At 56.9% G+C, this 27,596-nt stretch overlaps 4 protein-coding genes across 6 annotated transcripts; all 4 read left to right on the top strand.

Annotated features, from left to right (window-relative positions):
- Nucleotides 1-1,258: 1,258 nt before the first annotated feature.
- PRKACA (protein kinase cAMP-activated catalytic subunit alpha) lies at nucleotides 1,259-19,213 on the top strand. The gene is made up of 10 exons (NM_174584.3): nucleotides 1,259-1,518; nucleotides 9,248-9,309; nucleotides 9,758-9,886; nucleotides 12,147-12,245; nucleotides 13,247-13,329; nucleotides 14,348-14,474; nucleotides 14,567-14,662; nucleotides 14,763-14,885; nucleotides 16,923-17,087; nucleotides 17,656-19,213. Exons 1-10 carry the CDS (start codon nucleotides 1,473-1,475, stop codon nucleotides 17,779-17,781), a joined length of 1,056 nt encoding a protein of 351 aa, NP_777009.1. The 5' UTR covers nucleotides 1,259-1,472; the 3' UTR covers nucleotides 17,782-19,213.
- On the top strand, nucleotides 5,136-6,874 carry SMIM46 (small integral membrane protein 46). The gene has a single exon (XM_059888540.1). It carries the CDS (start codon nucleotides 6,634-6,636, stop codon nucleotides 6,784-6,786), a length of 153 nt encoding a protein of 50 aa, XP_059744523.1. The 5' UTR covers nucleotides 5,136-6,633; the 3' UTR covers nucleotides 6,787-6,874.
- A 1,254-nt stretch (nucleotides 19,214-20,467) lies between the features above and the next one.
- On the top strand, nucleotides 20,468-23,421 carry SAMD1 (sterile alpha motif domain containing 1). 2 transcript variants are annotated; one of them, XM_024994856.2, is made up of 5 exons: nucleotides 20,468-21,446; nucleotides 21,865-22,159; nucleotides 22,249-22,345; nucleotides 22,457-22,568; nucleotides 22,670-23,421. In XM_024994856.2, the coding sequence occupies exons 1-5, from the start codon at nucleotides 20,502-20,504 to the stop codon at nucleotides 22,826-22,828; spliced, it is 1,608 nt and encodes a 535-aa protein (XP_024850624.1). In that variant the 5' UTR covers nucleotides 20,468-20,501; the 3' UTR covers nucleotides 22,829-23,421. The 2 variants fall into 2 exon arrangements, with proteins under 2 accessions (XP_024850624.1, XP_059744522.1); XM_059888539.1 differs by lacking the exon at nucleotides 22,670-23,421 and having other exon boundaries at nucleotides 22,227-22,345; nucleotides 22,457-22,565.
- A 104-nt stretch (nucleotides 23,422-23,525) lies between these two features.
- On the top strand, nucleotides 23,526-27,596 carry C7H19orf67 (chromosome 7 C19orf67 homolog). Of its 2 annotated transcripts, none has more exons than XM_002688739.5 (6): nucleotides 23,526-24,978; nucleotides 25,651-25,795; nucleotides 25,915-26,015; nucleotides 26,102-26,287; nucleotides 26,641-26,775; nucleotides 27,214-27,596. In XM_002688739.5, the coding sequence occupies exons 1-6, from the start codon at nucleotides 24,641-24,643 to the stop codon at nucleotides 27,386-27,388; spliced, it is 1,080 nt and encodes a 359-aa protein (XP_002688785.2). In that variant the 5' UTR covers nucleotides 23,526-24,640; the 3' UTR covers nucleotides 27,389-27,596. The 2 variants fall into 2 exon arrangements, with proteins under 2 accessions (XP_002688785.2, XP_024850625.1); XM_024994857.2 differs by having other exon boundaries at nucleotides 25,654-25,795.

Raw genomic sequence — 27,596 nt, forward strand, 5'->3', positions numbered from 1 at the left:
TACAAGGCAGCGCCCCACCCCCAGCCCAGCATAGACTGAGCCAGACCCGAATGTCACAAACGTGGCGGTGGGAAACTGACCGTCCTCACGCTGTCTGTATTTAAAGGGGACCCTGAAGGAAGAGGGGCTTTCCAGGTGGTAAAGGATCTGCCTACCTCTGGAGGACACACAAAAGACGCAGGTTCAATCCCTGGGTTGGGAAGATTCCCCTGGCAGAGGAAATGGCAACCCACTCCAGTATTCTTACCTGGATAATCCCATGAACAGAGGAGCCTGGTGGGCTACATTCCATGGGGTCACAAAGTTGGACACGACTAATCATGCACACACGCACGCTGAAGGAAGGGGCATCTTGCTACTCTGTTCCAGGAGATGAGGTTCCTTTTGCATTGCCCAGAGGGAATCCTCAATCTGGCTGTGCCCCAGATTGCTCATCTGTAAAATGGGAGTGATGATAACAGTACCCACTTGAAAGGAGTGTGGTGCAAAGTAATGTATTTAACAAGTGCCAGCTCTTACTGGTATGAGGCCAGGGTAGGCACCCAGCAAAGAGGTGTCTACTGAGTGCCCCACTCCCAGAGCCCAGCATCCTCCTGAAGCTCCTCTAGCAGGGTCCCATCCTGGACCCGACCCTGGTGCTGCTATCCTGCGCCAGGCCTTATGAATGACGACGGCCGGCGGCCCGGCGACCTATGACCCGCGGCGCCTGCCGCGCCCCTCCCCCGCTTGGCAGGTGGACAGCGGCTGCGCCGGGGTTGGGGTTCGGGGGGGGGCCGAGGCGCCAACCTTGGCTGGCCCGCAGCCGCTGCCGCACTGAACGGGGGCGGGGGACTGCGGCGCGCACGGGGCCGGGCGAACGCCTGCCTGGACCGCCTCCTGGGCCTCAGAGCGCTGCGCGGCCGCCAGCCAGCGTCCGCCGGCGCGCCGGGGCAGCAGACTGCGCCTCCGCCCCGCCCTCTCACCCAGGGATTGACACTGAACGTTCTGCCGGGGCTTGCGGGACAGCGCGCCTCCACGAATTGGCAGCCTCGCTGGGCGGACCCCGGGCCCTGTCGGAAGCCTCCACCAATCAGACGTGTTGGCCCGCCCGGTTAGGGTCTCGCAAGCGCTCGAGTGGCCAAGCGTCCTAGGAGCGCGTCATGAGGCCGAGAGCCTATGGCAGCGCGGGAGGGTCGCGAAGGGCCAATGAATGGCAGCGTAGCGCCGTCAGTCAGGGCGGCCTAGGCCAATGAGCTGCGAGCTGCGGGGGCGTCACGGACAGCAGCAGCGGACTTGGGCTGAGGTTCCCGGGCGGGAGGGCGCGGAGAGACGCGGGAAGCAGGGGCTGGGCGGGGGTCGCGGCGCCTCAACCAGCGCAGCCAACCCGAGGGGCCGCCGCTGCCGCCGCCCAGCGTGCTCTGGGGCCGCGGGCCGCCTCCAGCACCCGCCGCGCCGCAGCTCCGGGACCGGCCCCGGCCGCCGCCGCCGCCGCGATGGGCAACGCCGCCGCCGCCAAGAAGGGCAGCGAGCAAGAAAGCGGTGAGTGCCCGGGCCGTGACCCCGATCCCGGCCTCGCGCTGCCAGCCTCCTCCCTGTCCATCACTGCTTGGCCCCTCCCCCCACGCCCCCCCATTTCTCTCTGCTTACCCCCAGGCGCCCCTTCCCCGTGCCTGTCCAAGGTTGGGGCCCAGGGCCCGCAGAAAACCTCGTAGGAACCCCGTTGCCAAAGACCTCCCCTCCACTGCAAAGACTGTGCTCCCCCCTCAGCTGTCACTGCCACCCCATGGCACGTATGACCGCTGGGCCCCCACATGGGGCCGTATCACCACCCAACTCCCTACTTTCCTGGTCCCTCTCCGCAGATTCTAATCCCCCACTTCCTCACTCACCTCTTCCACAGATGAGACCCACTGCCGAACCCCGACCCAGGCTTCTGCCGGCCTGGGAGTGCTCTGGGGTCTGCCTCCACCCGACAGGCACCTTGGCCACTTGGTGACCACACCCCTCCCCCCTCCAGCCCCCGCCATCTTTCTCCTGCCCTTCCCCTCTTCACCTTATCACAGCCCCCCTTCAAACCCACCCTTGAGCATTTCCCAGAGCCACCTCCAGCATTGTTTTTCCCTTCTGTGTCACTTGGCATGGGGGACAGGATCTTTCTGGGTCCCTCTGCCCCTCTCTCATCCTGTCAGTCACTGCTTCTCTGCTTGTGCTTCCTTCTCCAAGCAAGCGTCTGTCCCCGGCTGGGGTCTCACACTGTTTGTGAACCTAGAGAACTGCTTCTGTGCTTGCAAAGCCAGGTTTGAGCCAATCGTGCTGGAATTCCATGCGTCCTCTTCCTTGGCTTTGGGGGTGAGGGGTTTAAGCAGAGAGCCCCTTCCCATCTCCTGCTGTGCAGTGAGCTCTAGGCTCTTTGGCGGGCCCCTCAATAAATGGTTGTGTCACAACTGAGGCTTGATCATTCACCCAGTCCCTCAGGCTTCTTTACCTGCTTGGGATGAAAAGTGGGGGATTAAGAGTGAGTTTACCAGGGCTCATTCAGCTAGAGCTGGGATGGTGAGAAAGAGGACTCAAGGGATGACAGTTGGGAAGAGTAGTGGGTGACATCTAATGACTTGCTTTGCCAAGAGACAGATTGTGATCATCCCCAAGGTTCACCCAGAGGGGGCCCTGTTTCCACCCTCAGCCCCCAAATCATATTGGCCTTTTCCAGCCAGCCAGGGAAAGAGATTCTGTATCTGGAAATGCCTTCAGAAATGGTCTTGAGTTCCTTCCTCAAGTCATCTGGCTCTCAAATTGTCATCACTCCAGCCCTAAAGTTGGGCCTCAACTAGGATCCCCTTCCAGTTACCCAGAAATAGAGTTGAAAAGGAATGGCCACATCCAAATATGCCTTTCCCAGTTATTTGTCTCAGATCCCAGTGTCTGAGTTCCCTGAATGCTCCCTCCCAGAAAGACCCAAGCATGGAAGCCAGGGAACTTTATTTCCACCCAGATTCAAATAGCAGAACTTATAGCTGCTGAGCAGCCATGGAGAAGCCTGACATGTCACCGATGGGCGGGGGACAGGGAGGCAAGTGCCTGTAGCTGAGCGCTTGATGACAGAGGAGCAGGTGGGTAGTGACCAAAAATGGTCTGGGCATGAGCTTGGAGGGGACTAGACAGAGGGGGAGGGGCCGGGCCCCCAGCAGGTGAGGCCGGCCCGGAGGTGGAAGGTAGAGGCAGGCAGTTGTATATTTCAGTGACTCAGTTGAAAGTTGGGGAGATGACATAGTCCTGGAAAACTTTCAAGGCGTATCAAACACATGCAGTGGAGAGAGGTGGGGTGGCAAAGCCACACAGGGAAAAGGATTCCCAAGAAAAAGATCAGAAGCTCTGGAAGGAACCGGTAATTCAGAGTACAGGCTGGACACCCAGGAAGGGACTATCAGGATAAAATAGAGCCACTATTTACTGGGCAGCTAGGATGTGCCAGGCTAAATGGTCTCCATAGATCTATCTGCTCGAGTGATTTTTCATAACAGGCTGTTACCTGAATTTTACAAATGAGCTCTCTGAGTTTGACATAGATGATGCCACAGAAGCAGGATTCACATCCATTTCCATCTACCAGCCAAATTCCTGGACCCCAGAATTTCCCAACTCAAACATTTCCAAGCTGCCCCCTGATTTTTCACTATATTCACTTCTATTTTGTTAACTGAAATAAAAATTTTGACTCACTTTTGTTCAGATGTAAGTTTCGATCCGTCCTGAGAAATATAAATGAAATCATGGGATTGCTATACCAGTTATATTCTCTCTGGTACACCTTAAAATACAATGTAACTAGAAAGGCAAAATATCCTTAACATCAGTTCGTCCCCAGCCAGTGGGACCTGGTCACACTTTGGGAAACACCCTAAGCTGTACTTCCTTCCAGCGATTTGCAGGGGCTCTTGGAGAAGAAGAGGATGAGGAAAGAAGCCCCTCTTTGCTTCAAAGCTCTGATTCTGAGAGGTTGGAGTTAGACAAAATTTGCCCTCTCCCACAACTAGGATGGGGTGGGAGTGGGGATAAGTAGCCAGGCCAGCCTTCAGGGGGCACCTGACTTTTATCTGCCAGACATCAGCTCAACTAGAGTAAGGAACGTGCCAAACCTTAGTAGGCACCATTTGGCATCCTGCAGCCCCCTGTGCTGCTGTCTCCATGCTGGGGCAGGACAGCCTTGGCCTCCTCTCAAGAAAGCAGGGATTCAGAACCAGCCCGGGAATGGGGTGGGGGAAAGTGTTAGTCACTCATGTCAGACTCTGCCACCCCATGGACTGTAGCCCGCCAGGTTCCTCTGTCCATGGGATTCTCCAGGCAAGAATACCGGAGTGGGTAGCCATTCCCTTCTCCAGGGGATCTTCCCGACCCAGGGATCAAACCCGGGTCTCCTGCATTGCAGGCAGATTCTTTATCGTCTGCGCCACCAAGGAAGGGGGAAATCTGTACCCAAAGATGCCAAAGCCACTGGTGGTAGCCTGGGTAAGATGCTAAGAGGGCAGAGGAAAAACAAGATCAAGCTCAGGGCTCTGAACAAGCTAGAGGAATTGAGAGAGGGCAGTAGTCCCAAGAGGCCCTGGGGACGGGTGCCAACTGGGGCTCCAGCCTTGGCTGCCCTGCCCAAAAAGGTACCCCTAAGAGCTAGTCCATGGAAGAAGGTACAGGACTGGTAAAAGGAAGCCCTCCAGACCTCCCCCAACCCCTACCCCAGCTCCCAGAGACCAGAATATTCACGTGCTGAGAATGAGAATTGCCCCCAAGAGGTCCATAGATGGGAAGACTTGTGGCCCTCGTAACATACTACAGAAGCCTGAGAGGGCCAAACACCGTCTGTGTGTTGGCAGTTGTACAGGTGCCCAAGAGGGTCCTGCCAAGACACGTTTCCTTTACGTCCACCTGGGCTTAAAGAAGCTTGAGGGTCCTCTCTGCCCCTCCCCTGCACCCGCTGGCTCCCAGGTTGGGTTTCTCTTCCTGCCACCACCCCACTACTCCCTGGCTCCCCCTATAGGCAGGGTTCTGGTGATGAGTAGCTAAGCTGGTGCAGCAGGTCTCATGAGCCTTCCCAGCCACCGTAGTCCCGGTGCTTTGAGAGGAAGACTGAGTGATGGCTTCCAACCCTAACGATGGTGAGGCTGAGCCCTGTTGCTATAGCAACTTCCCAGGCACTCTCTGACCCTCAAATCAAGGAGGGATTACAGTAGAGTTTAGGGAGCAAGTGGAGAGGAAAAGGCTGTGGACCCCTGACTGGCCCTGGAAACCCTTCCAAACAACCCTGAGTGGAGATGGGTGGTTTAGTTCAGACAAGGGGGTGGGGGGTGGGGTGGATGATCCACCCAGAGTGGGGATCTGACCCAGACCAGGCCGTGGGTTAGACCAGCTCAGTGATAGGGTTCAGCTCAGAGTAGGGGTTGGTCCAGCTCAGTGATGGAGTCCAGGTGGTACTAGGCAGTGGTCCAGTCCAGTGTTGAGGTCCAACTCAGACAAGGGGGTGGCCTAGCCTACGGCTTGGCTTTCCTGCCGCAGACTCTCCAGGACGAGCAGGTTTCAAGGAAAAGAGGGTCCTGAGATTTTTTTTTTGGAGGGGGGAGGAGATCTGAGGCTGGGATCCTGCCTCCTGCTGGGGCCCTGGCTTTTTGAGGGCTGTTTTCCCTGTGAGCCCAAATGGAATCCAGACCAGGGTGGAAGCTGGTACCCCTCCTGTGGGAAACAGGAGCAGGCCAGGCCTACAGTCTCCAAAGACAGCAGCTAGCTGGGTTTCCCTTCTCTGGCACTTCCTGTTGTCAGCAGGGGCCGAGGTTGCCGGGCACTCCCGGGAATAAGTAGCTGCCACTGACCCTGCACTTCTTTTGGGGATCTGGAAAGAAGGAGGAAGATAGTCAAAGCTGCCTCCCCCTCCCCCACCCCTGGGTTTAGCGTTTCGTTTCCGGTTTGGACTTTCTGGGCTGAGAGCAGAGCCAAGCACAGGGCAAGGTTTGACAGAGGCCAAGGACATCCCGGGATGCCATGCCCCTCTCCGCCCCTGCACAGGAGCAGGGCTGAGTTAGTGTTACCCATTTCTCTCTCAAAGTAGCCAAATTTGAGGGCTCTAGCTTCAAAGAGCACTTGCGGGAGGAGATAGGGTGTTTGTAACTGCCCCCCCCCCCACCTCCGCCTTTCTCTCCAGCTGCTCTTTCAGCTAATTAATGGAGTTCTGGGGCCTCCTTGACCCCCAGGGAGGCCCCGGCTGCTGCCTGGGCCTGAGCCTTAACTCCTTCCGCTCCCCAGTGGGCACTGCCCTGGGCACATTGGATGCCATCCTCTGGGCAGTCTAGCACCCACTGAGAAAGGCAGGGCCTGGCAGCAGGGAGCAGTGAAGTCCTTGGAACAGGAAGTTAGCTTTAGCACCCCGCCCCCAGGGCAGGCAGGCTAGCCAGGAGGGACACCCTCAGGAGACTCTTCCCACCACCTGCTGCCAAGGAGGGCCTTTACCAACCTTGGCCAGCTGGGAGCAGGTACCTTTAAACGCTTCCCTAGCAACCAGCTCCTCCTCCCCTGTCCACCCCCACCCCCAGGCCCTCCCAAGGAACTCAGCTCAGAGACTCTGCTGTATTCCTGGTTTCCCTGTTCCTGGGAGAGTCAGGGCGGCCTGGGATGGATCCGGGGTCAGGCAGAGGCTGGGATGGGGACTCAGAGACCACCTTCCAGCTGTGGCTGCAGCTGCTTCTCTGGGGCCATCTGATTGTCCGCCTCCTGGGCTACCTGCGCCATACCCTCTGGGCACCTAAGCCGCAACCAGCACCTTGAGCCTCCCTGGCCACGGGCAGACGGGCCCCCGATCACCCCATCCCACTCCACTCCCCGCCCTTGTACCCTCTGCTGGAAGAGGCAGGAAGCAGAGGTGAGTATGGGGACTCCTGGCTGGGTTTTCCCCCCATCATTATTCCTCTTTATCTGCCCTCTCTTCCTGCCACTGCCACACCCTGTCCCTCACCCCCAAATCTGGCAAGCTGATGAGAGCGCACATAGCCTGGTCCCTCCCGCACTTTGGAAAGGTCGGAGCAAGGCTGTGTCAGGATCAAGGTGTCCTTGTGGAGCCTCTTAGTGGGGTACCAACAGACAGAGACGCTGACCCACCACGTTGGGAAAAAACAGGATGTGGCATTTCTCAGGGACAACTGAGAGGAAAAGAAGAAGCAGGACCTGCTTTTCTCCTGGAGTCCTCTCAAATGCACTCCTCTCTGCCTTCTTGGGTGGATGACGGTAGAGTCCCAAGAGGGTACTTCACCCCCCTGCCCCCCTGCCCACCTTCATCCAGCATTCAGCGTGTACGTTTGGAGGTTTCCAAGGAAGGTGTCGTATGTCAAGAAAGATTCCGCTAGTGAAACCCTTGCAAGCCGTGCAGCCCCCAGGCTCGGAGAGTTCTCAGACAAGTTGGTGGCTCAGCCAGGCATACCAAGCGAGGACCCTCGGCCATTCCTGACTGCCCCCTCTCTGCCCAGTCATTCTTCATAGGGCTTTCCTAGCCAACTATCTGTCCTCCATCTGCCACTCTTGTGGCCCCCCACAGAAGGCTCTTCTCTTGGAACACTGAGGGAGAGTCTTAGGATTGATGGGGGGAGGGGTGTGGCTACCCACAAGGCTGTGGGCATTCCTGGCACTGCCTACGGGTGAGATAGGCAAATAACAGGCAAAGCCAAAGTACAAGTGTGCAGGACCCTCTCAGGGTGGCAACCGTCCCAGGGACATCAGGGTTGAGGATAGCTCTGTCCGTGGGCCACCCTGGTGCCCTGGGACCCGTCAGAAACAAAGCACTTAATCTCGTGGGTGTGAGGGACTGTCTGGAAAGTGGTCAGAGGCCAGTCTTCTCATCTGTCCAATAAGAGTAATAGCAGCTCTGAGCCATCAGTGTAGGAGTTAAGCGTGGAAAGCATTGAGTGTGTCACAGAGCTGACACACAGAGAGGGTCCCGAACAGCAGCACGGCTGGCCCCAGGTGGGCCGTTGCAAGGACAGGTCCATACTGCTAGAGTCCATCAGGCCATGCATTCAAGATCTGAGCATTCAGTGCTCTACCTGTATTTTATACCTCTATTTTAAAATACACTTGAACCTCCCTGAAGACTCCACGCTTCCACTGCAGGTAGGGGGCGCGAGTCCCATCCTTCATCAGGGAAGTTCTGCCTGCCATGCCATGAGGCCCCAAAAACTTAAAAAATACTTCACAGCAAGATTAATAGCTGACATTTACATAGCACTTACACCCTGTGCCAGCCACCATCCAAACCCCCTTTGCCAAGATTAACTCCTTTAGTCCCTACAACTACCCTACTGGAGCATTACGATTATTATCCCCAGTTTACGGATAAGGAAAACTGAGGCCCAGAGGTCAGTCACACAGCTCCTTAGGGACCAGGTCAGGAGCTGAACTTGATCTTATCCCAGAGTCCTGGCCCCTACCTACTTTGCCGGGGTGCTGCTCCACACTGGTGGGAATGCCTGTTTTCAGGCTTCAGTTCAGGGGGGTGGTGAATGGGAAGAACCCATAAAAGGAATGTGGGGGGCAAGTGAACCAAAGGAGAGAGTGGACACAAAGTAGCAAGCCCAGGGTCCACAGGGAAATCTTCAATGCTAGCTGGATGGTAGCGTTCACCTGGGGCTGCTGAGGGGCCTGTAGCGGGCAGGCATCAGGCGAGGCTTTCTCTGAAGCGGCTCAGGAGCCAGGGGCCCTCCATTGGCAAAGGCGGGAATGGAGCCAGCTGGGGGCCAAGGCAACAGCTGAACCCCCCAAGGGCGCCTGCTACCCGAGCCCCAGAGGCCTCCACCCGGGCCGGCCTCCCCAGAGAAGGGACCAGAGGAGCCGCCAAATCCAGAGGCTATAAATACCTCGGCTGGCGTCGTCCCTGGCCCTGGAATGTCGGTCAAAACTGGGGCGAGTGGGGGTGGGCTGGCCCGGGCACTGTTCTCTGTCCCCCCACCAAGAGTAACCCCCCAAGTCGCCCTGTCCCCCATTGTAGACAGAGTTGAGACTGGACCCCAGCTGTCTGTAGTAAAGAGGCCCCATACCCCAGCCCAGATCAGGCCCCGCCACCCACCCAGGATTACCCTCAGACTCAGCCAGGACACCCAAAGGCACAGGGAGAAGGTCAGGCTCTAGGTTAAGGCGACTGCACCCCACTTAGCACAAATCAGCATCTCCCCAGGAATAGCCTGGGCCCATGCCAGCAACATGGGGTCTTCACCTCACTGTCTTCCTCTCTTTGTTTCAGTGAAAGAGTTCTTAGCCAAAGCCAAAGAAGATTTTCTTAAAAAATGGGAAAATCCTGCTCAGGTAAGCCCCCTGGGTACAGAGTCCCGGGAGGTGTGACTGACGGCCCCCTCACCCCCAACCACATCCAGGTGACATGGCTAGGATTTTGGGGCCCTGTAGAGGCACCTCACCTGCCCTCATTAACCCCATCGATGCTCATGGGGGCACCGGATCACACATTGCCAGGCTCCTCCACCCCACCACCCCCTTCCAACGGGTGGCCCCTGCCCCCCCAGGCAGCTGCCAGCAGCTCCTGGGCCCCTGGCCAGGGCTGGATCCGGACCCTGCCACCAGCCTTAAGGAATGCGCCCTCTGCCATCTTGTTTTTCCGCCCCCGTCCTTACCAGCTTTGCTCCACCCGGTGCCCATGGCCCCCTCTGCTGGTGGCAGAGGGGACACTCCAAACTTGGGCCGCGCAAGCTGCAGGGGTTGGGGTGGTCCCTGACCCTCCAGAGCCCTCTGCCTGCAGAACACAGCCCACTTGGATCAGTTTGAACGAATCAAGACCCTGGGTACGGGCTCCTTCGGGCGGGTGATGCTGGTGAAGCACATGGAGACCGGGAACCACTACGCCATGAAGATCCTCGACAAACAGAAGGTGAGTCTGGCCCTGCGACACGGCCCGGGTCCCGGCTACCAGGGCTCTGCCTGGGCAGTGGTCATCGCCTGGAGCACCTCCATAACGTGCCAGACCTGGGGGCAGGAAGGGTACCATGCTGCCTTCAGAAAGCTTCCCCTCCCCGGGAGCCACCAGTGTCAATCCCAGCATGGATGCGGCATCAGACACCTAGCCTGTCTCGAGAAAGCCAAGCATTTTCCAGCATGAGGGGAGTGATGTCTACACAGACCTCCTTTCTGTAAATATTTTTGCCAGACAAAATGCTCTACAGCAGCACTGTCCAGGAAATATATCACAAATGGTTGTACATTTTCTAGACTCCTCGTTTTATTTTTATTTATTTGCCCAAGTGGCTTATGGGATTTTAGTTCCCTGACCAGGGATCGAACCCAGACCCTCAGCCATAAGAGCATGGAGTCTTAACCACTGGACCACTAGGGAATTCCCTAGAACCCTCATTTTAAGAGCTTTAAAAAAATACAAGTGGAATTCATTTTAACAATGTGTTGTAATTAAGTCAGTATATCTCCAATATTATCATTTCAACATATGTATCCAGTGTATAAATATCATTAATGAGACACTTTACATTCTTTTTGCCATACTAAGTCTTAGAAATCCAGAGTGTACTTTACACTTAGAACACATCTTCGTTTGGAGGTTCATTTTCACTAGAAAGAAAAGAAAAAGACAAGTTGAAAAAGCAGGTTCACATAGCCCAAGTTGTTCCAAGCAGGCTTGAAAGTTGCCCAGTAACTGCACTGAGTATCAGTTTTTAAATTTTCATTTTAAATACTTTGACTTTTATTGTTTAAAACATCTTTTTTGGGCTCTGCTGAGTCTCTGTGGCTGCTCAGGCTTTTCTCTGGTTGTCGCAAGCGGGGGCTACTCCAGTTGTGGTGCACAGGCTTCTCATTGCAGGGGCTTCTCTCGTTGTGGAGCACAGGCTCAGTAGTTGTGGCACGTGAGCTTAGTTGCTCTGAGGCAGGTGAGATCTTCCCGGATCAGGGATCAAACCTACATCTCCGACATTGGCAGGCATATTCTTTACCACTGAGCCACCAGGGAAGCCCCAAGATACTTTGCATTTTAAACTCCATCTGTCAGTCAACCAGCCAGGTTTCAAGTACTCAGCAGTCATACGTGGCTAGCGTGGACTGTCCTGGACAGTGCAGGTATAGACCCAGAGGATGTCGTGAACAAAGCAGAAGAAGCCCCATTGCAGTGGGGCTCAGAGCTGACCGAGGGGCCAGATTGCGTGCGTGTGACAAGCTGGTCTGAGGTTGACTAGCTGCATGTGACCTTGGGCACCACACTTCCCTTCTCTGCATCTGGACTTCCAGACATGCATGTTCCCAGTGCATCCTCCTCAGGATTCCTGTCAGTGTGTGAGGCGGCTGCTGGGGATGGCTGAGGGCGGAGGAGGAATTAGCCCTGGGTTCAGGTGGATTGTGGGGAGGGGTGCGCTCTAGTTGCAAGGAAGGTATTTCTAAACCCCCCACCCCTTGGGTGCCCCTTCTGCTTGTATGTTCTGTTTCAGCTCAGCTGCCCCTTCCTCCAAGAAGTCTTCTCTGACTCCTCAGACTTCACCGGGTGCCTTATCTGGGCATCCACAGGCCCCCAGCTTCCCCCACCACGGCTCTGACCCCTGTGGCCTGGTGACTCATGTGTTCTTGCCCTGAATTGCATGACTGCATGCCATGTGGGGACAGGCACCTGGCCCAGGGCTTGACAGTCCCCAGGCACTAAAACAGCGTGTGTGTGTGTGTGTGTGTGTGTGTGTGTGTGTTTTAGGTCAAAGCTTATTTATTTATTTATGACTGCACTGGGTCTTTGTTGTGCAGTGCACACAGGCTTTCTCCAGTTGCGGCGAGTGGGAGTTCTCTCTAGTTGCTATGTGGTGTACGGGCTTCTCATTGCCATGGCTTCTCTTGTTGCGGAGCATGGGCTCTAGGGCATGTGAGCTTCAGTAGTTGGGACTCACAGGCTCACTTGTTGTGATGCATGGGTTTAGCTGCCCCATGGCATGTGGCATTGTCCCAGACCAGGGATCAAACCCGTGTCCCCTGCATTGGCAGGCGGATTCTTCACCACTTGAGCACCAGGGAAGTCCCCACTCATACAATTCTAGATGAAGGACCTGGCCCGGCCCTGGCACCTCTCCTTTTTTTTGGGTGGTCAGGAGGGAAAGGACTCGCTCACACCCCGTCTTCTCCACTCTCCCCTCCCACTCCTGCAGGTGGTGAAGCTGAAACAGATTGAGCACACCCTGAATGAGAAGCGCATCCTGCAGGCGGTCAACTTTCCGTTCCTTGTCAAACTCGAGTTCTCCTTCAAGGTGGGGTTCCAGTGGCGGCAGACCGGGGCCGCTGCCAGGCAGTGCAGCCTCTGGGTTCCCAGAGCCGGAGCCAGGCTGATCACCACCAGTGGCTGTCCACTGATGGGGCGGGGGCGTGAAAATCAGCCTGGGGCTCTGATAGCCCCAAGTTCAACTGGGCCTGCCAGCCTCTAGCTTGATACCCTGGGGCTAGTCCCTCAGTCTGGATAACGTCCCTCAAAATCATCACTCCGTTTATAGCAAGAACCTGACACATGGCCACAAGCCATGCCACTCAGCCTGGGTTCCAGTGCCAGCCCTGTTCTTCCTGGCCGTGTGACCCTGGCCAGGGACTTTACTCCCCTGAGCCTTGGTTTCTTCATCTGTATAATGGGTATCGTGGCAGTCCCCACTTGGGGCTGCCATAACAATTCAAAGCACAGCATGAGCGCCCTGTGTGAGCTGTTTTGGGCATCATCCTAAGCCTTGACTGCGAGAGCTGGGAAAGGCCACTCAGGGTCTGTGACCCCTGCAGTCACAAGGGCCCTGCACTTAGTTGAAGCCTCTGCTGCCACCTTCTTGAAATTTGTAATCAAGTTTTTTAACAAGGGGCCTCACACTTTTATTTGGGGGGCCCCACAAATTCTGTAGCCCATCCTGGTCCCAGTTGACAGATGATAAAACCGTGGCCCCAAGAGCCTTGCTCAGGACAGTCACAGACATGAGCCACCATGGAGTTCTGACTGCAGCCCCGATGCCGGCCAGTTCCCTCATGTACCCCTAACCGGCCCTCACTTTGGGCCCCCGTGAGCAGGATGACGGCTGCCCCTAGTTTCTCTCGGGCAGAAGGAAATGAGACAGGTAACTGGTGAGCACAGCGCCTGGCACGTGGGACGCGCTCCGCCTGGGAGCCAGGATGGTGGTTGTCACTTTCTGAACACCTGCCGGGCCAGGGCACTAGGCCTGCAGATGGGGCCCGGAGCTTGGGGAGCAGAGCCCTGATCACTTGCTGCTTCCCGCAGGACAACTCAAATTTATACATGGTCATGGAGTACGTGCCCGGTGGGGAGATGTTCTCACACCTGCGACGGATCGGGAGGTTCAGGTGAGCCCGACGCCCCACCCCACCACCTTGGGGCTGTCCATGGGCATCATCCTTGGAAGTGGTCTCTCGGGGTTCCGGTGGGTTCTCGTTCCCCCTGAGCTGAGGAATCTGAATCTACAGTATCTCAACTACCATGAAACAAAACAAACACAGTAACTTAGGTGTCACCCCGTGAGTGGGTGATGTTATGTCCTTTAAATTTATGCTCTCGTTTTATTTTACTTATTTATTTAGCAATACATTTTATGTACAATAAAATGCACAGGTTTTCAAAACCCGGTTCCATGAGTTTTGACAGCTGCACATATGTGTGTAGCCATCATCCTGGAAAATTCCCTCGAATTCCTTTCCAGGCAAATCACCGGCCCAACAAAGGCCAACGTCGTTTCTGGCTTTCAAACACCATAAGTGCGTTTGGTCTGGGTCTGGACTTGATATAAATGGACTCACACCGTTCATATTCTTTTGTCCCTTTCTTCTCTTGCTTCACATAATCATTTTGAGACCCAGCCACATTGTTGGGTATATTCCTCATTTGTCCTGGTGGTGGTGTTGGGTCCGATCCCATTGTATGAATCTGTTGCAACCTGTGATTCCATTCCTCTGCTGATGGACACATGGGCTGTCTCCAGTCTGGGGCTGTAGATGAAGAAGGTTGCTCTGTGGGTGCTTTTTTTTTTTTAATCACAAAATAAGGCTTTTCATTATTTAGCTTCTTAGAGTACTCACACAAGAGAAACTGACAAATCCACCTCCTTGTTGTTTAGTCGCTTCGGTCGTGTCTGACTCTTTGCAACCCCATGGACTGTAGCCCTGCCAGGCTCCTCTGTCCATGGGATTTCCCAGGCAAGAATATTGGAGTGTGTTGTCATTCCCCTTCTCCATCTGCTGATGCATCATGATCACCTAGGCTGGAGGCAGCTCCACAGGCCCACCTGCTGGACTGCTCTAGGGTGGGCAGGTGCCGTGGGTATGGCCACTCCCACTCACCCATCCCCTCCTCTGTTATCTCCATCAGTGAGCCCCACGCACGCTTCTACGCCGCCCAGATTGTCCTGACCTTTGAGTACCTGCACTCGCTTGATCTCATTTACCGGGACCTGAAGCCAGAGAACCTCCTCATCGACCAGCAGGGCTACATTCAGGTGCCCACTGGGCCGGGCGAGGGGGCAGCCCCAGACGGCCCCGGCCTGAACCCTCCCGCCCTCCCAGCCAACCGCCCATCCTGTGCCCGCAGGTGACAGACTTTGGTTTCGCCAAGCGTGTGAAAGGCCGCACCTGGACCTTGTGTGGGACCCCCGAGTACTTGGCCCCCGAGATCATCCTGAGTAAAGTAGGCACCTCCCAAGCCCTCCCACCACCCGGAGGCCTGTTCCGCCCGCGCCCCTCCTAACCCTCCTCCTCACACCTGCACCTCACCCTTCTCCCTCCAGGGCTACAACAAAGCTGTGGACTGGTGGGCCCTGGGGGTCCTCATCTACGAAATGGCCGCAGGCTACCCGCCCTTCTTTGCCGACCAGCCCATCCAGATCTACGAGAAGATTGTCTCTGGGAAGGTGAGGCCCGGATGTAGGGGGCTCAGCCCTAAGACCATCCTGCCCACTGTGGAGCCCTGCTCATCACTGTCAGAACAATCTCGGGAATTCCTTGATGGCCCAGCGTTTAGGACTCCGCGCTTGCTTCCACTGCAGGGGGCTTGGGTTTGATCCCTGGGTTGGGGAACTAAGTCCCGCATACCTCAAGGGGCAACCAAAGAAAAACCAAAAGAACAATCTAGAAGTTGATGAAGTCGGGCCAGGTGGTGATACCAGACACACCCACCACACTGAGGCCACCACTTCACACAGCCTCACTCATCTCTGGACCTTCAGTGCCGAAACTCCACGGGTTTCCAAAACCCCAGGCTTCACTCAAACTCCTGCCCTGCCTGACATGAGGCTCATCTCACCTCTGTGTGACCCTCTTAGCCTGAGTTTCCATAAGTTTGACATCAGAAAAGCAAGGGTGTTTAGTTCCCAAGCACTACCCTAGAGCCCTACAGGGAGTCACCCAGGACATATAGCCCCACCTCGTTTCCCAAATGCAGACTTTCTAGGTTGGAGGATGTGGGTAAGGGGTGGCTGAACTGTTAGAGCCCTAGAGTGCATTAAGTACCTACTGCCCCGTGCACCCCCTGAGTCGTACAGCACTGTGAGGGAGAAGGAAGCTGAGGCCCAGAGATTGGACATGTCTGGTTCAGGATTACACAGCACCGTTGTCCCGAAAGAGGCTGGGAACCCCAAGTCTGCCTTCGGTTCACCCACCTCCCCTGGAGGACCAGCCATCCCTCCACCTGGCTCAGAAAGTGGTGGAAGTGGCTCCCAGCTCAGCCTCGGTGGGCAGACCTGGTTCTAAGTCCCAGCTCTGCCATCCATCAACTTTGAAACCTCAAGCCAATATCTGTGCTTCTCTGAGTCTCATCCATCTCAGAACTGGGGAATCAAGCCACTTGGCTCTCAGGGAGGTTTAAGAGAGTCACCAACTACAAAGTGGAGTCGTTAAAAAAGGGAAAGATGAGGTGTCTGCCACAAGGCAGAATAGAGGTTGCCAAGAAAATGGCCCAGAGTGGGGAGAAAAAAAGTCAAAGAAGTTTCTGAGGGGGAGAGGAGAAGCTGAGCTTGACTCCCTTCTTTGTAGCATTTTACAGTTCCCACGCACCCGCAGTGGGATTATCTCCCTCATGCAGCCTTGGGATATCTGCCCCGTGCCAGAGAGGCAGGCACAGGCCCAGAGAGGTTAAGGTGGTGGCCAAGGTCACACAGCATGTAAGAAGCAGAGCGGTGCTGAAGTCAGTTCTTGCAGCTGTAAATCCACTGACTACTTATATACAAGGCTGTAGCCTCAAAGCATTTGGGGGAAGTTTCTGGAAGAGTTACACTGAGCCTTAAAGAATGGAAGAGCCTTAGCTATGCAGAGAGAGAGAAATAGAAAAACAATTATTTCTCTCTGAAACATGAATATTTCTGAAGTACCCTAACCCCAGCAGAGCTGCCTTAAGAAGCTGTGGCTAAGGATGCACATTTTGGAGTCCATCAGACCCCACATATGGAACCAACCTGTCCTGCTCCTCAGTGTGACCTTAGGGAAGCTGTTTAACCCTGCCAAGCCTCAGTTTCCTCTTCTGTAAAATGGGAACCTCGGGAATTCCCTAGCAGTCCAGTAGGTAGTCTCTGCTTTCACTGCCAAGGATCCAGGTTCAGTCCCTGGTCAGGGAACTAAGATCCCACAAGCCTCACAGTGAGGCCAGAAAAATAAAAAATCAAATGGGAACATCATAGCTCTTACCTTGCTGCAGCAGTTCTCAAAGTGGTCCCCTTTCCAGCAGCATCAGCATAGCCCAGGCACTGGCTAGAAATATAAGCTCTCAGGCCCTACCCAGATCTCCTGAATCAGAAACTCCAGTGGGCCCAACAAGCTGTTTTAAATGGGATTCCAACACACAATCCAGTTTGGGGTCTTCCACCCAATAAGACTGTTGGGTGAGGAAGGCAGTGTGCTGGGCTCCCCAAACTCCAGAGGAGTTTCTCAGTCTTTCTGTGTTATCCACTCTCCAGGTGCGGTTTCCATCCCACTTCAGCTCTGACTTGAAGGATCTGCTGCGCAACCTCCTACAAGTGGACCTCACCAAGCGCTTTGGGAACCTCAAGAATGGGGTCAATGATATCAAGAACCACAAGTGGTTTGCCACAACTGACTGGATTGCCATCTACCAGAGGAAGGTAGGGCACCCCCTTCCTTCCTCAGGTGCTCTGGGGGGTTGGGGAGAAGGGAGGAGTATTACCAATGGAGAGATGAACAGGGAAGGGGAATCTAAAAATAGCCTTCAGGCTCTGGGTGAATCTAGATGTGGCAACTTAGAGCAGTTGGGGTCTAGAAACAGAGTTGCAGAGTCATTTGGCCACTCTGTGACCTTGGGCAGGAGACTACTCTCTCTGGAAAGTATTAATAATTTGCCCATCAATGTGTTGGCTATAAAATTATTTTTTTTAATTTATTCATCTGCACTGGGCCTTTAGTTGCAGCATGTGAACTGTTAGTTGCAGCATGTGGGCTCTAGTTCCTCGACTAGGGATCAAACCTGGACCCCTTGCCTTGGGAGCACAGAGTTGTAGCCACGGGACCACTAGGGAAGTCTCTATAAGATTTTTAAGATGAGTCCACACTAATGCTAAGCTCAGGCCTGGGTCAAAGTAAGTTATGTTATGAGTGTTAACCCATTCACATTTATTGTTGTAATGATGATTATGTTGACTGCTGAGGTCTGAGTGGTTCTTGACCCCTCTCCAGGTGGAAGCTCCCTTCATACCAAAGTTTAAAGGCCCTGGGGACACAAGTAACTTTGACGACTATGAGGAGGAAGAGATCCGAGTCTCTATCAATGAGAAGTGTGGCAAGGAGTTTTCTGAGTTCTAGGGGTGTGCCTGTGCCCCCATGGGTTTTCTTTCTTTCCTTTTTTTTTTTTGGTGGGGGGGTGGGAGGGTTGGATTGAACAGCCAGAGGGCCCCAGAGTTCCTTGCATCTAATTTAACCCGCCCAGCCCCACCCTCCACGGTAGGGGGAGCAGGAAGTCCAGGTATTTGGGTCAAAACACCAGCTGCTCCCCCTCACCCCCTTTGCCCTCCTGCCTCCCCACCCACTGCTTTTGCCTTCCTTCCACAGCCCCCCACCCCAGCCCACTTCTGCCTGTTTTAAATGAGTTTCTCAGTTCTTCCCTTCTTCAGGTCAGACCAGGTCTCCCTGGTTTCAGGGACAGGGTGTGGCAAGAGGGGCCCAAACTTAACTACAGCCACCCCTCCCCCTCCCCCCCCAAAAAACCCGACAGGCACCACTCTGTAATGGCGAATGAATGAAAAGCCAACCTTGCCTTCAGAATAATCCTGCCAGGGAAGGAGAGATTTTAGTGACATGTTCAGTGGGCCACTTGGTATAATTTTTTTTAAAAATACAATTTACAATCTTATTTAAGTTCCACCAATGCCGCCCTCCGTCCTTCCTCTCCCACCCTTTCCCATGCCCCTCCTCTTCAAATCTTTTTTTTTTTTTTTTTTTAACAAAAACTGGGAAGCAGACTGACTGTAAAGGAAGGAGCTGGGGTTCGAACCTCTCCCCCAAGCTGCTAATCTCTCCTGCCTCCTCCCCCCATCCCTTCCCCAGGATCCCCTGCCAAGCCTGGAAGGGTCTCAGCCCCTTTAGGAAGCCCCTACTCTGTTCTGCTCCCAACAGACCTGTCTTCACTCTTGGGCTTCGGGACCCAGACAAAGCAGCTGCCCCTCTCCCTGCCAAAGAGGAGTCGTCCCCTGAAAAGACAAGAGGGGAAGCCCCGAGCCGAGGGTCGTCCCTCCCAGTAACACTCTCCCCAAACTCCTTGATTTTATTCTCAGCTAGATTTTAATGTCCAGCTTCCTGTCATTTGGGAAGGCAATCACCGCAGAAGGAGGTAGAGCGCCCCCTCCCCCGGGTTCAAGGCCAGGGTTCCTGCGAGGGACTGCTTATTTTATTCACCCAGCAGCCTCCGCCCTCCACCCCCCATCTTGGGCGCTCCTCCTCTGCTTAGCTGTCAGCTGTCAATCACCGGTTCTCCCCCCCCCACCACCACTGCCACCACCCATTTGTGGTTTTTTCTCTCTGAATAGAAAAGTCGGGAGTCACCCCATTCATCCCCACATTTGTTCCACTCATCATTTCTCCCCATCCTAGGAGGAGCTCTCAGGCCTGGGGTGGGACCCCGGGTGGGCGCGGGGGTGATTCAACCTGTGTGCTGCGAAGGACGCAACTTCCTCTTGAACAGTGTGCTGTTGTAAACATATTTGAAAACTATTATCAATAAAGTTTTGTTTAAAAAAAAGTGTCGCTAGTGTTCCTGACTTCGGTCACCCACCCACGCACCCCCAGGGGGTTGGAAAGAGAATTTCGGACCCCAGCGTCCAAGCTGATCAGCACCTGGCCTGGAGTCCTTGTAAAGCTGGGTTTAGCTGGAATTCCGCCACTCCCCTCCGCCCTGCTGGAGAAGGGGGCGCCAAACTGCCCTCTGACCCAAGATTAGGGGTCCCCACATTCTGAAGCGCACCCCCTCTGCGTCCAACGAGAGGCCGAAAGGGCGGGAGCTCTAGGGAGACGCTGGGGCCGGCGCGCCGGGAAGCCGAGCGGCGGCGGGGGCGGCCCTGGCAGGGGGGGTATGGGGTGGTGGAGACCGTGCGCGCCCCCCTCCCCGCGCAGGGCCAAGCACGCCCAAGGGGCGCGGAGGCGGCGGTGGTCCGAAGGTCCCTGCGGCGCCGGGTTAGTGCAGTGGCCCGGCCCGCGGGCGGCGAGTTCCCGGTAAGTGCGGTCCCGAGAGCGGAGCGCGCCGGGGAGGCGTGGAGAGGGGGGCTGGGCGCCGGGGACGTCTGGGTCCCGCGCCCAATGGCTGGAGGGCGGCCGAGCACCGCCCGCCCGCCCCGCCCGCCCCGCCCGCCCCCTCTCCCCTCCCCCCGGCGCTCCCCTCCCCCTCCCCCGCCCGCCGCTTTCCCCCGCCCCCGCCCCGGCGCCAACTCCGCGGCGCCTCCTTAAAAAGCGCGCGGGAGTTGTAAGGGGGGGCCGGGGCGAGCCGGAGTGAGCGAGAGCGCAGGGTTAAGGGGGCGGGCGGGGGGCCCGGGCTCCACCTTAAAAGCGGGCGCGTGGGGGTGGGAGGGAGGAAGGCGGGCGGCGGGGAGGAGGGAGGGAGGGAAGGAAGGGGGGCCGGAGTGTCCCGGGCGCAGGGCGCGCGTGCGGCGGCGGCGGCGGCGGCGGGGAGGGGCCGGCCGCGCCGCGCTCCCCTCCTCCCTCCTCGCATCCCCGGCCCCGCGCGCGCCCAGCAGAAGCGGGTCTGTGTGTGCGTGCGTGCGAGTGAGTGAGTGTGTGCATATTTTTTCTCTCTTTTCTTTCTCTCTCACTGTTTTTTCTCTCTCTCTCTCGCTCCCTCTCTCTCTCTCTCGTTCTTTTTTTTTTTTTTTTTTTGCAAAGAAACAGCAGCGCCGCCGCCGCTCCGCTGAGGCGCTGCGCCCCCCGGGGGGGGAGGCGGAGGAGGCGGGCAGCGGCGGAGGGAGGGGTGCCGGGGAGGGGGGCGCCGCGCTGGGAGGGAGGCAGCGCGCACGGTGCAGCCGGGCCGGGCGGGAGGCATGGCGGGGCCCCCGGCCCTACCCCCGCCGGAGACGGCGGCGGCCGCCACCACGGCGGCCGCTGCCTCGTCGTCCGCCGCTTCCCCGCACTACCAAGAGTGGATCCTGGACACCATCGACTCGCTGCGCTCGCGCAAGGCGCGGCCGGACCTGGAGCGCATCTGCCGGATGGTGCGGCGGCGGCACGGCCCGGAGCCGGAGCGCACGCGCGCCGAGCTAGAGAAACTGATCCAGCAACGCGCCGTGCTCCGGGTCAGCTACAAGGGGAGCATCTCGTACCGCAACGCGGCGCGCGTCCAGCCGCCCCGGCGCGGAGCCACCCCGCCGGCCCCGCCGCGCGCCCCCCGCGGGGGCCCCGCTGCCGCCGCCGCGCCGCCGCCCACGCCCGCCCCGCCGCCACCGCCCGCGCCCGTCGCCGCCGCCGCCGCCCCGGCCCGGGCGCCCCGCGCGGCCGCCGCTGCTGCCGCCACAGCGCCCCCCTCGCCCGGCCCCGCGCAACCGGGCCCCCGCGCGCAGCGGGCCGCGCCCCTGGCCGCGCCGCCGCCCGCGCCTGCCGCTCCTCCGGCAGTGGCGCCCCCGGCCGGCCCGCGCCGCGCCCCCCCGCCCGCCGTCGCCGCCCGGGAGCCGCCGCTGCCGCCGGCGCCACAGCCACAGCAGCAGCCGCCGCCGCCGCCGCCGCAGCCACAGCAGCCGCCGGAGGGGGGCGCGGCGCGGGCCGGCGGCCCGGCTCGGCCCGTGAGCCTGCGGGAAGTCGTGCGCTACCTCGGGGGTAGCGGCGGCGCCGGCGGCCGCCTGACCCGCGGCCGCGTGCAGGGTTTGCTAGAAGAGGAGGCGGCGGCTCGGGGCCGCCTGGAGCGCACTCGTCTCGGAGCGCTCGCGCTGCCCCGCGGGGACAGGCCCGGGCGGGTGCCCCCGGCCGCCAGCGCCCGCGCGTCGCGGAGCAAGGTGAGCGCGCCACGGAGGGGGGCGCCGTGCGATGGGCAGGTGCTGGCGAAGTTGGTGGCGGGGCGAGAGTCCCAGGAGGAAGCGGGCCGCGGGCGGCCGGGGCTTTGCGCTTCTTCCCTGCGGGCTCGGCGGGTGGTGACCTTGGCAAGTGACTTGATCTTCGCCAGCCTCAGTTTCCTCCGCTGTAAAACGCGACTTAATAACAGTAGCGACCTCTTGGGGTTGTTGAGCGAGTTTAGTGAGATTTGGCTACTGAGAGCTTTATTAACACAGAGCCTGGCACGGAGTGGATGTGTAAAAGTTAGTCCGTGTTGGTATTAAAGGTGGTGGTGAGGCAGTCCGCTTGGTCCTGGATCCCCGGGTCGGGCCCAGGGCTAGAACAGCTACTGCCCTTACGGGCCTCCTTCTCTTGCACCAGAGGGGTGGAGAAGAGCGAGTGCTTGAGAAGGAAGAGGAGGATGAAGATGACGAAGATGAAGATGATGAAGATGAAGTGTCTGAGGGCTCCGAGGTGCCCGAGGGAGACCGTCCTGCAGGTCCCCAACACCACCAGCTTAATGGCGAGCGCGGCCCTCAGAGTGCCAAGGAGAGGGTCAAGGAGTGGACGCCCTGTGGACCCCACCAGGGCCAGGATGAAGGACGCGGGCCAGCGCCAGGCAGTGGCACCCGTCAAGTGTTCTCCATGGCCGCCATGAATAAGGAAGGGGGATCAGGTAAGGACCCCTCTGGGGGTGGGGAGTGGCTGGTGGGAACGAACCGAGCCCCAAGACAAAACCACAGGCATCTGTTTTTTATTTCCCAGCCTCTGCTGCCACTGGGCCAGACTCCCCATCCCCCGTGCCTTTGCCCCCAGGAAAACCAGCCCTGCCTGGGGCTGATGGGACCCCCTTTGGCTGTCCGTAAGTTACAATGTTTGAGACGCGGGGTGGGGGGTGGGGGTGCTGCCCAGGTATGTGTGACAGAGCCACGGGAGCGTCAATACTCAACTGGTTTCCTCTGTTCCAACGCAGTTCCGGGCGCAAGGAGAAGCCGGCTGATCCTGTGGAGTGGACGGTGACAGATGTGGTAGAGTACTTCACCGAGGCTGGCTTCCCAGAGCAGGCCACAGCTTTCCAAGAACAGGTGGGTTTCGCCCCCTCAACTTAGCCCCAGGGTTTCAGGGTCTCAGTGGGGGTGTATTCTGACCCTGCTCTCTCTCTACCTTTCTCCTCTGTCCCACCCAGGAAATCGATGGCAAGTCTTTGCTGCTCATGCAACGCACAGACGTGCTGACAGGCCTGTCCATCCGCCTCGGCCCAGCCCTGAAAATCTACGAGCACCACATCAAGGTGCTGCAGCAAGGCCACTTTGAGGAGGACGATCCCGACGGCTTTCTAGGCTGAGCGCCCAGCCTCACACCCCTGCCCCGACCCACTCCAGTCTCCATCTCACCCAAGACCCCCAAGAGTCTGGGAGCTGGACCAGGAACGCCCTCAGGCCTCGTAACAGATTCTAATGAGGGGGCATTCCTACTCACCTTTCCCCCAATATACACGCCTCTGGCCCCCCGGGCACATCCTGTACTCCCTGACAAAGGAGTATGGGGTGGAACAGGGCTTATTCCTTTCACCCCAGGAGGCCAACCCCTCCCTGCCCCGGCCAACCCAGTCTAGGACATTTTGGGGGAAGAAAATGGGGGCTTCCCATCTTCCCTAGATCCTCTTCAGTTCAGCCAGATATTTCCTATATCAGTGTTTTATTCTGCCTGTTCATTTTGGTGGGTGGCCTTTCCTCTCTCCCCCACCACCCAGGCCCCTCCCCAGTCTGGCCCTGGCCTCCAGCCCCTGGTAGCAGCTGGGAAAGGGGTCCCTGGATCTTCCCTATCCGTCCTCCCCTTTTCTTTCTGTTCATTGTCGCTCCAGCTGGCCGTATTGCTTTTTAATATTGCACCGAAGGTTTTTTAAATAAAATTTTAAAAAAAGAGAGAAGAAGAAAATGGCATGGAGTCCATTTCATGAAAGTAGTCTGGGGAGGAGAAGAGCCACCCCGGCCCCCTAGGAGTCTTTGGTTTAGGACAAAGGTGTATGAGGAGGGAGACTAGGTAGTGAGTGGTGCTGCCTCAGAGCTGGCTGTAATTTTGACAGTAACTGTTCCAGGAGAACAGGATTATTTGTTTCTTCTGCCATCTTTCCTTTCCCAGAATAGTCCCTGGGCACACAGTAGGTGCTCAAATATTTGTTAAGTGACTAGCAGTTAACTCTAGGTTTTATGAGCATTCTCTTGGTTCTCACCAGAGCCCCATGAGACAAAGCTTATTAAAAAAAAAAAAAAAAAACCACTTTATAGACCTGGCAACTGGCTCATCACTGCAAAGATGCTGGCTCAGTGTCACACAGGGTGGGGTCGGACACCTGTCATTCTTTACCCAGCGTCTTTAAGTATAATTAATGTATTTGGCTTCAGACCTCTGTATCTGATAACCTTTGCATGTTAACAAAGAATCCAGCCTACAACTTGCGGGGCAGAAGCCTGTTCTGGGCCCATGGTAGGGTCTCCAGTCCTCAAGGTCTTTTTCATAAAAGGGACAGGAGGGACTGGGCCATCAGATGAGATCATGAGATGGGAAAATCTTTTCCAAGTGAAGATTTTTATTGTTAGTGACAACTACTACATCACAAGAGCCTAGTAAATTTTAATGCAGTTTCTCAATTCCATGAGGTTTTGTTGTTAATACAGATTCCAGGGCCTGGGGGTCAGAGTCAGCGAGCGGGGCGGGGCCTTCCTTGATTTCTATACTTGCAACCCCGGGGGTTTGACGCGCGGTGAAGATCCCTCCTCCCTAGGAAACCACCTCCGAGAGTGAAATGCGCTGGCCCCAGGCCGCGCCCCCAGGATACCGCCGCGCCAGCAGCAGCCCAGGTCACCTCCCCCGGAGGCGCACCCCACGGTCAGGTTCCGGGAGCGCGCGTGTGCGCGGGGCGCCGCTGCCGCGCAGCGCGGGCAAGAGCGGCGCGCCCCTCCGGCGTGTTGAAATTCAAATGAGGCGAACTCCTTCCACGCGGCGCCGGCAGGGAGGTCGAGGCTGGGCTGAACTGGAGGAGGGACGCGCTCCCAGGCCAGGCAGGTCTGAGGTACCCTGGGCGGGGTCGAACCCGCGGCCAATGTGAGCAGCGGAGGCTTAAAGAGCTCCGGTGGTCCCCGCCTCTTGCCGCACGATGGCAACAGAACAGTGGTTCGTGGGGCCGCTCCCCGCGGGCTCTGGGGAAACGCCGCCCCTGGGCGACTTGGAATCTGGGGCACAGCCCTGCGAAGACCCCTCGTGGTCGCCTCCCCCTGGCGGACCTGGGAACCCACCCGAGGCGGAGCCCGAGAACGGTGTTCAGGGACAGCTGCCCGAGGTCTCCACCTCTACGCCTTCACCGGAGCGTCTGGCCCCAGGCCCCCGGCCCACCCCTCCTCGCCTGCCGTTGGACACCATGTTCAGCCCCATCACCGAACAGCTCTGCTACCTGCTTAAGAAGGCAGATGATTTCCAGAGCTACTTGCTCTACAGGTGATGCTCGACGGAATCCTAGATTCTACCATGGATGAGAAAGAGGAGGGTTTAACAAAATGGGCGAAATACACTAGGTTTGCATTGGGAGCTAAACGAAGTAAATGACACTAGCTGATTAGCAACCGAAGTTCAGAGTTATGAGAACTGTGTAGAAATTTGGGGTTAGGGAGGGCGGACTATTATGTGGGCTCTTGAGGTTGCCAAACTGCTAGAACTTTTCTCCCATTTTTTAACTGTTGGCTTAAGTTTCGAACCTTGGGCAGGCTAAACAAAACCTATCTGGGCCAGATTTGGCCTGCTGGCTACCAGTTTGAGACCTCAGAGGATAATATGATTCCCAGACCAAGGGAAGGGGGACTGTGATGCTCACGGATCAATGTCCATTGGAATCCCCTGGGAGGATGTTTAAATCCTAGATTTCTGAGCTTCACCCAGGGAACAGGAGTAGGTCAAAGTCAGACGTGGGACTCAGGTGTCTGCATTTTAACAAGTGTTTCACATGTCTTTGATGATGGTGGTCCTGAAAGGTCCTCTGAGAAAGGCCTGACACTGCAGGAGTTTGTTCATAGTGGGAATCCAGGCCAGGGATACAGGTGGGAGGGGTGAGTAGAATAGGAGAAATTGGTGGGGGAGCCAAGGACTCAGGCAAAGGCCCGCTTCTCCCTTCAGCAGGGACCGAGTGCAGAAGGAACAGTTGGCAAAGGCCATGCCCACCTTCTTGCAGATGTGTGAGCCCTACTTCCTGTACCTGGAGGCAGCTGCTCGGAGCGTGCCCCCCGTCTATGGAGCCCTGCAGGAGCTGATCCGAAAGGGGGTGTGTGTGGAGCAGATTTCCCAGACCCTGATGTCCCTTTCACATCCCTCAGGCCTGGGGGATGGGGAGGATGCTCCTGGAAGGCCAACTAATCTCATTATGCCCCCTCTTCCATACAGCTGCTGGAGATCTCCCAACAACTCACTCTTCGCCTGGAACAGCTGGTCCTAATGTATGCCTCATTTGGGTTCGTGAACTTGGAGGAGACTGACCCCCTAAGGTAAAAGCATAAGAGATTTGGCTTGGGGTCAGGGGTGGAGGAGCCCAGAGCATAGCCTCATTCCCTACTCTTGAATCTCCTGCCAGCATCTCTTGTTTCTTCTGCGGGAGGTTCACCATCAGTCCTTCCCACGAGGTGTCCATCTTCAGATACTGTGCCCCTGCCGCCTACACCGCCAGCCGCTTCCCCCGATACCTCTATAAGAAGATGCGCTGGAACCTGGAAACCACCCCAGAGCCCAGCAGCCGGGAGCAAGATTCCCACGTGGATTAGTGAGTCCCCTTATCAGAATCCAAGTCCTCCCCCTCGCTATGGGAGAATGCCAGTTTGGGCCACTGAACCACCACCAAAGTGGAAAGCCAAGCAGGAATTCAAGAATCTTTGCAAGGTCATCCTCACCTTAAATATACATACATATATAGATGCCCCCATCAAAATAGAAGTACTTATCTTAAAAAAGTAGGCTGACAGGGAGAAAAGGCCTCAGTATTGTCACATGCCTACCTGAGAACCTGAAGGCACCTTTTAATGAGTTTCCACTTTACCTCTAAAATTTAAGCCCTCAAACAGAAGAACAAGAAACTACTCACTGCTCACTTTTCATTGCTGCCCCTTCCCCTCCCAGCTACTTCCTATGCTATAGAGATACATGGGAAGACACAGGCAAGAGTCCCGCCAATTCCTGCCCCCAGATTCAGAAGCTGTGGTCCATCGGCCGATGGATGCCCCTAGGACCAGCCGAGGATGACCTTTATTCATGGTAGGAGCAAGGGCAATGGTAAGGTGGGTGGGATCGGAGGGAGGGACAGAAACCAACCAGAGACCATCTGCCTTCCTCAACACTGTTACCATTGATAATAATTAATTTTATTGTGCCCTGAAAAGCGTTTATGCAGACTCATGTAACAACCCACTGAGGTCTATACTACTAGCCCCATTTTACAAAGGAAACAGGTGTTCAGAGAGGTTAAGTTACCTGCCGAAGGACACACAGCTCGTTGAGCAGTCAGCCAGGTCAGGGATAAAATTGCTCAGCCTCCCAGAGCCTTACCCTCTAGGTTTCTCATCAACAAGGAAACCACTTTCCCACCCCCAGCTGAAACAAAGCCTCTTTCAGCCACAGCCTTTCGCTCAAGGGGAGGGGCTCCCGAGTGGCAGGGGACGCTCACGTCCTGGCCTGTCTGTCCCTGGCCCCCAGGATTTTGTGCCCGCAGCCGCCCGGGGACTACCAGCAGCTGCTGACCATCGGCTTCGAGGAGCCGTCGCACATGCTGGCCACCGACCTGCTGGTGCAGATCCTCACGGGCCAGGCGGGCGTGTCTCGGCCCCCGAGCGCCGCCGGGCCCGCGGCGTGGGCCGCGCAGGAGTCTTGAACCTGGAGAGAGGGTGGGAGCTGGAGCTTGACAGTTCCAAACTCCAGAAGAGGGGGTAGGGGAGGGGCTCACTCGTTCTTCTAGTGCGGCTCGGCCTGCCTTCCAAGGGGCCAGGCCGAGCTGGCCCGTCCGCACTGGATCCGGCCCGGCCGCGGAGCCCTGCTTATGAACACACCAGTTTTGTGTTAAATAAAAGAAAGAAAGAGGT

Source organism: Bos taurus, chromosome 7, assembly GCF_002263795.3.
Source record: "Bos taurus isolate L1 Dominette 01449 registration number 42190680 breed Hereford chromosome 7, ARS-UCD2.0, whole genome shotgun sequence".
NCBI classification, from domain to species: domain Eukaryota; kingdom Metazoa; phylum Chordata; class Mammalia; order Artiodactyla; family Bovidae; genus Bos; species Bos taurus.

Excerpts from the sequence above, each read along its gene's own strand:
- PRKACA (NM_174584.3), top strand. The coding sequence starts at position 1,473 with ATGGGCAACGCCGCCGCCGCCAAGAAGGGCAGCGAGCAAGAAAGCG. Across the intron at positions 9,887-12,146 it reads AGATCCTCGACAAACAGAAG|GTGGTGAAGCTGAAACAGAT; the intron begins GTGAGTCTGGCC and ends CCACTCCTGCAG. Across the intron at positions 14,663-14,762 it reads CCGAGATCATCCTGAGTAAA|GGCTACAACAAAGCTGTGGA; the intron begins GTAGGCACCTCC and ends TTCTCCCTCCAG.
- SMIM46 (XM_059888540.1), top strand. The coding sequence starts at position 6,634 with ATGGATCCGGGGTCAGGCAGAGGCTGGGATGGGGACTCAGAGACCACC.
- SAMD1 (XM_024994856.2), top strand. The coding sequence starts at position 20,502 with ATGGCGGGGCCCCCGGCCCTACCCCCGCCGGAGACGGCGGCGGCCGCC. Across the intron at positions 21,447-21,864 it reads CCCGCGCGTCGCGGAGCAAG|AGGGGTGGAGAAGAGCGAGT; the intron begins GTGAGCGCGCCA and ends CTCTTGCACCAG. Across the intron at positions 22,346-22,456 it reads GGGACCCCCTTTGGCTGTCC|TTCCGGGCGCAAGGAGAAGC; the intron begins GTAAGTTACAAT and ends GTTCCAACGCAG.
- C7H19orf67 (XM_002688739.5), top strand. The coding sequence starts at position 24,641 with ATGGCAACAGAACAGTGGTTCGTGGGGCCGCTCCCCGCGGGCTCTGGG. Across the intron at positions 24,979-25,650 it reads CAGAGCTACTTGCTCTACAG|CAGGGACCGAGTGCAGAAGG; the intron begins GTGATGCTCGAC and ends TTCTCCCTTCAG. Across the intron at positions 26,776-27,213 it reads GAGGATGACCTTTATTCATG|GATTTTGTGCCCGCAGCCGC; the intron begins GTAGGAGCAAGG and ends CCTGGCCCCCAG.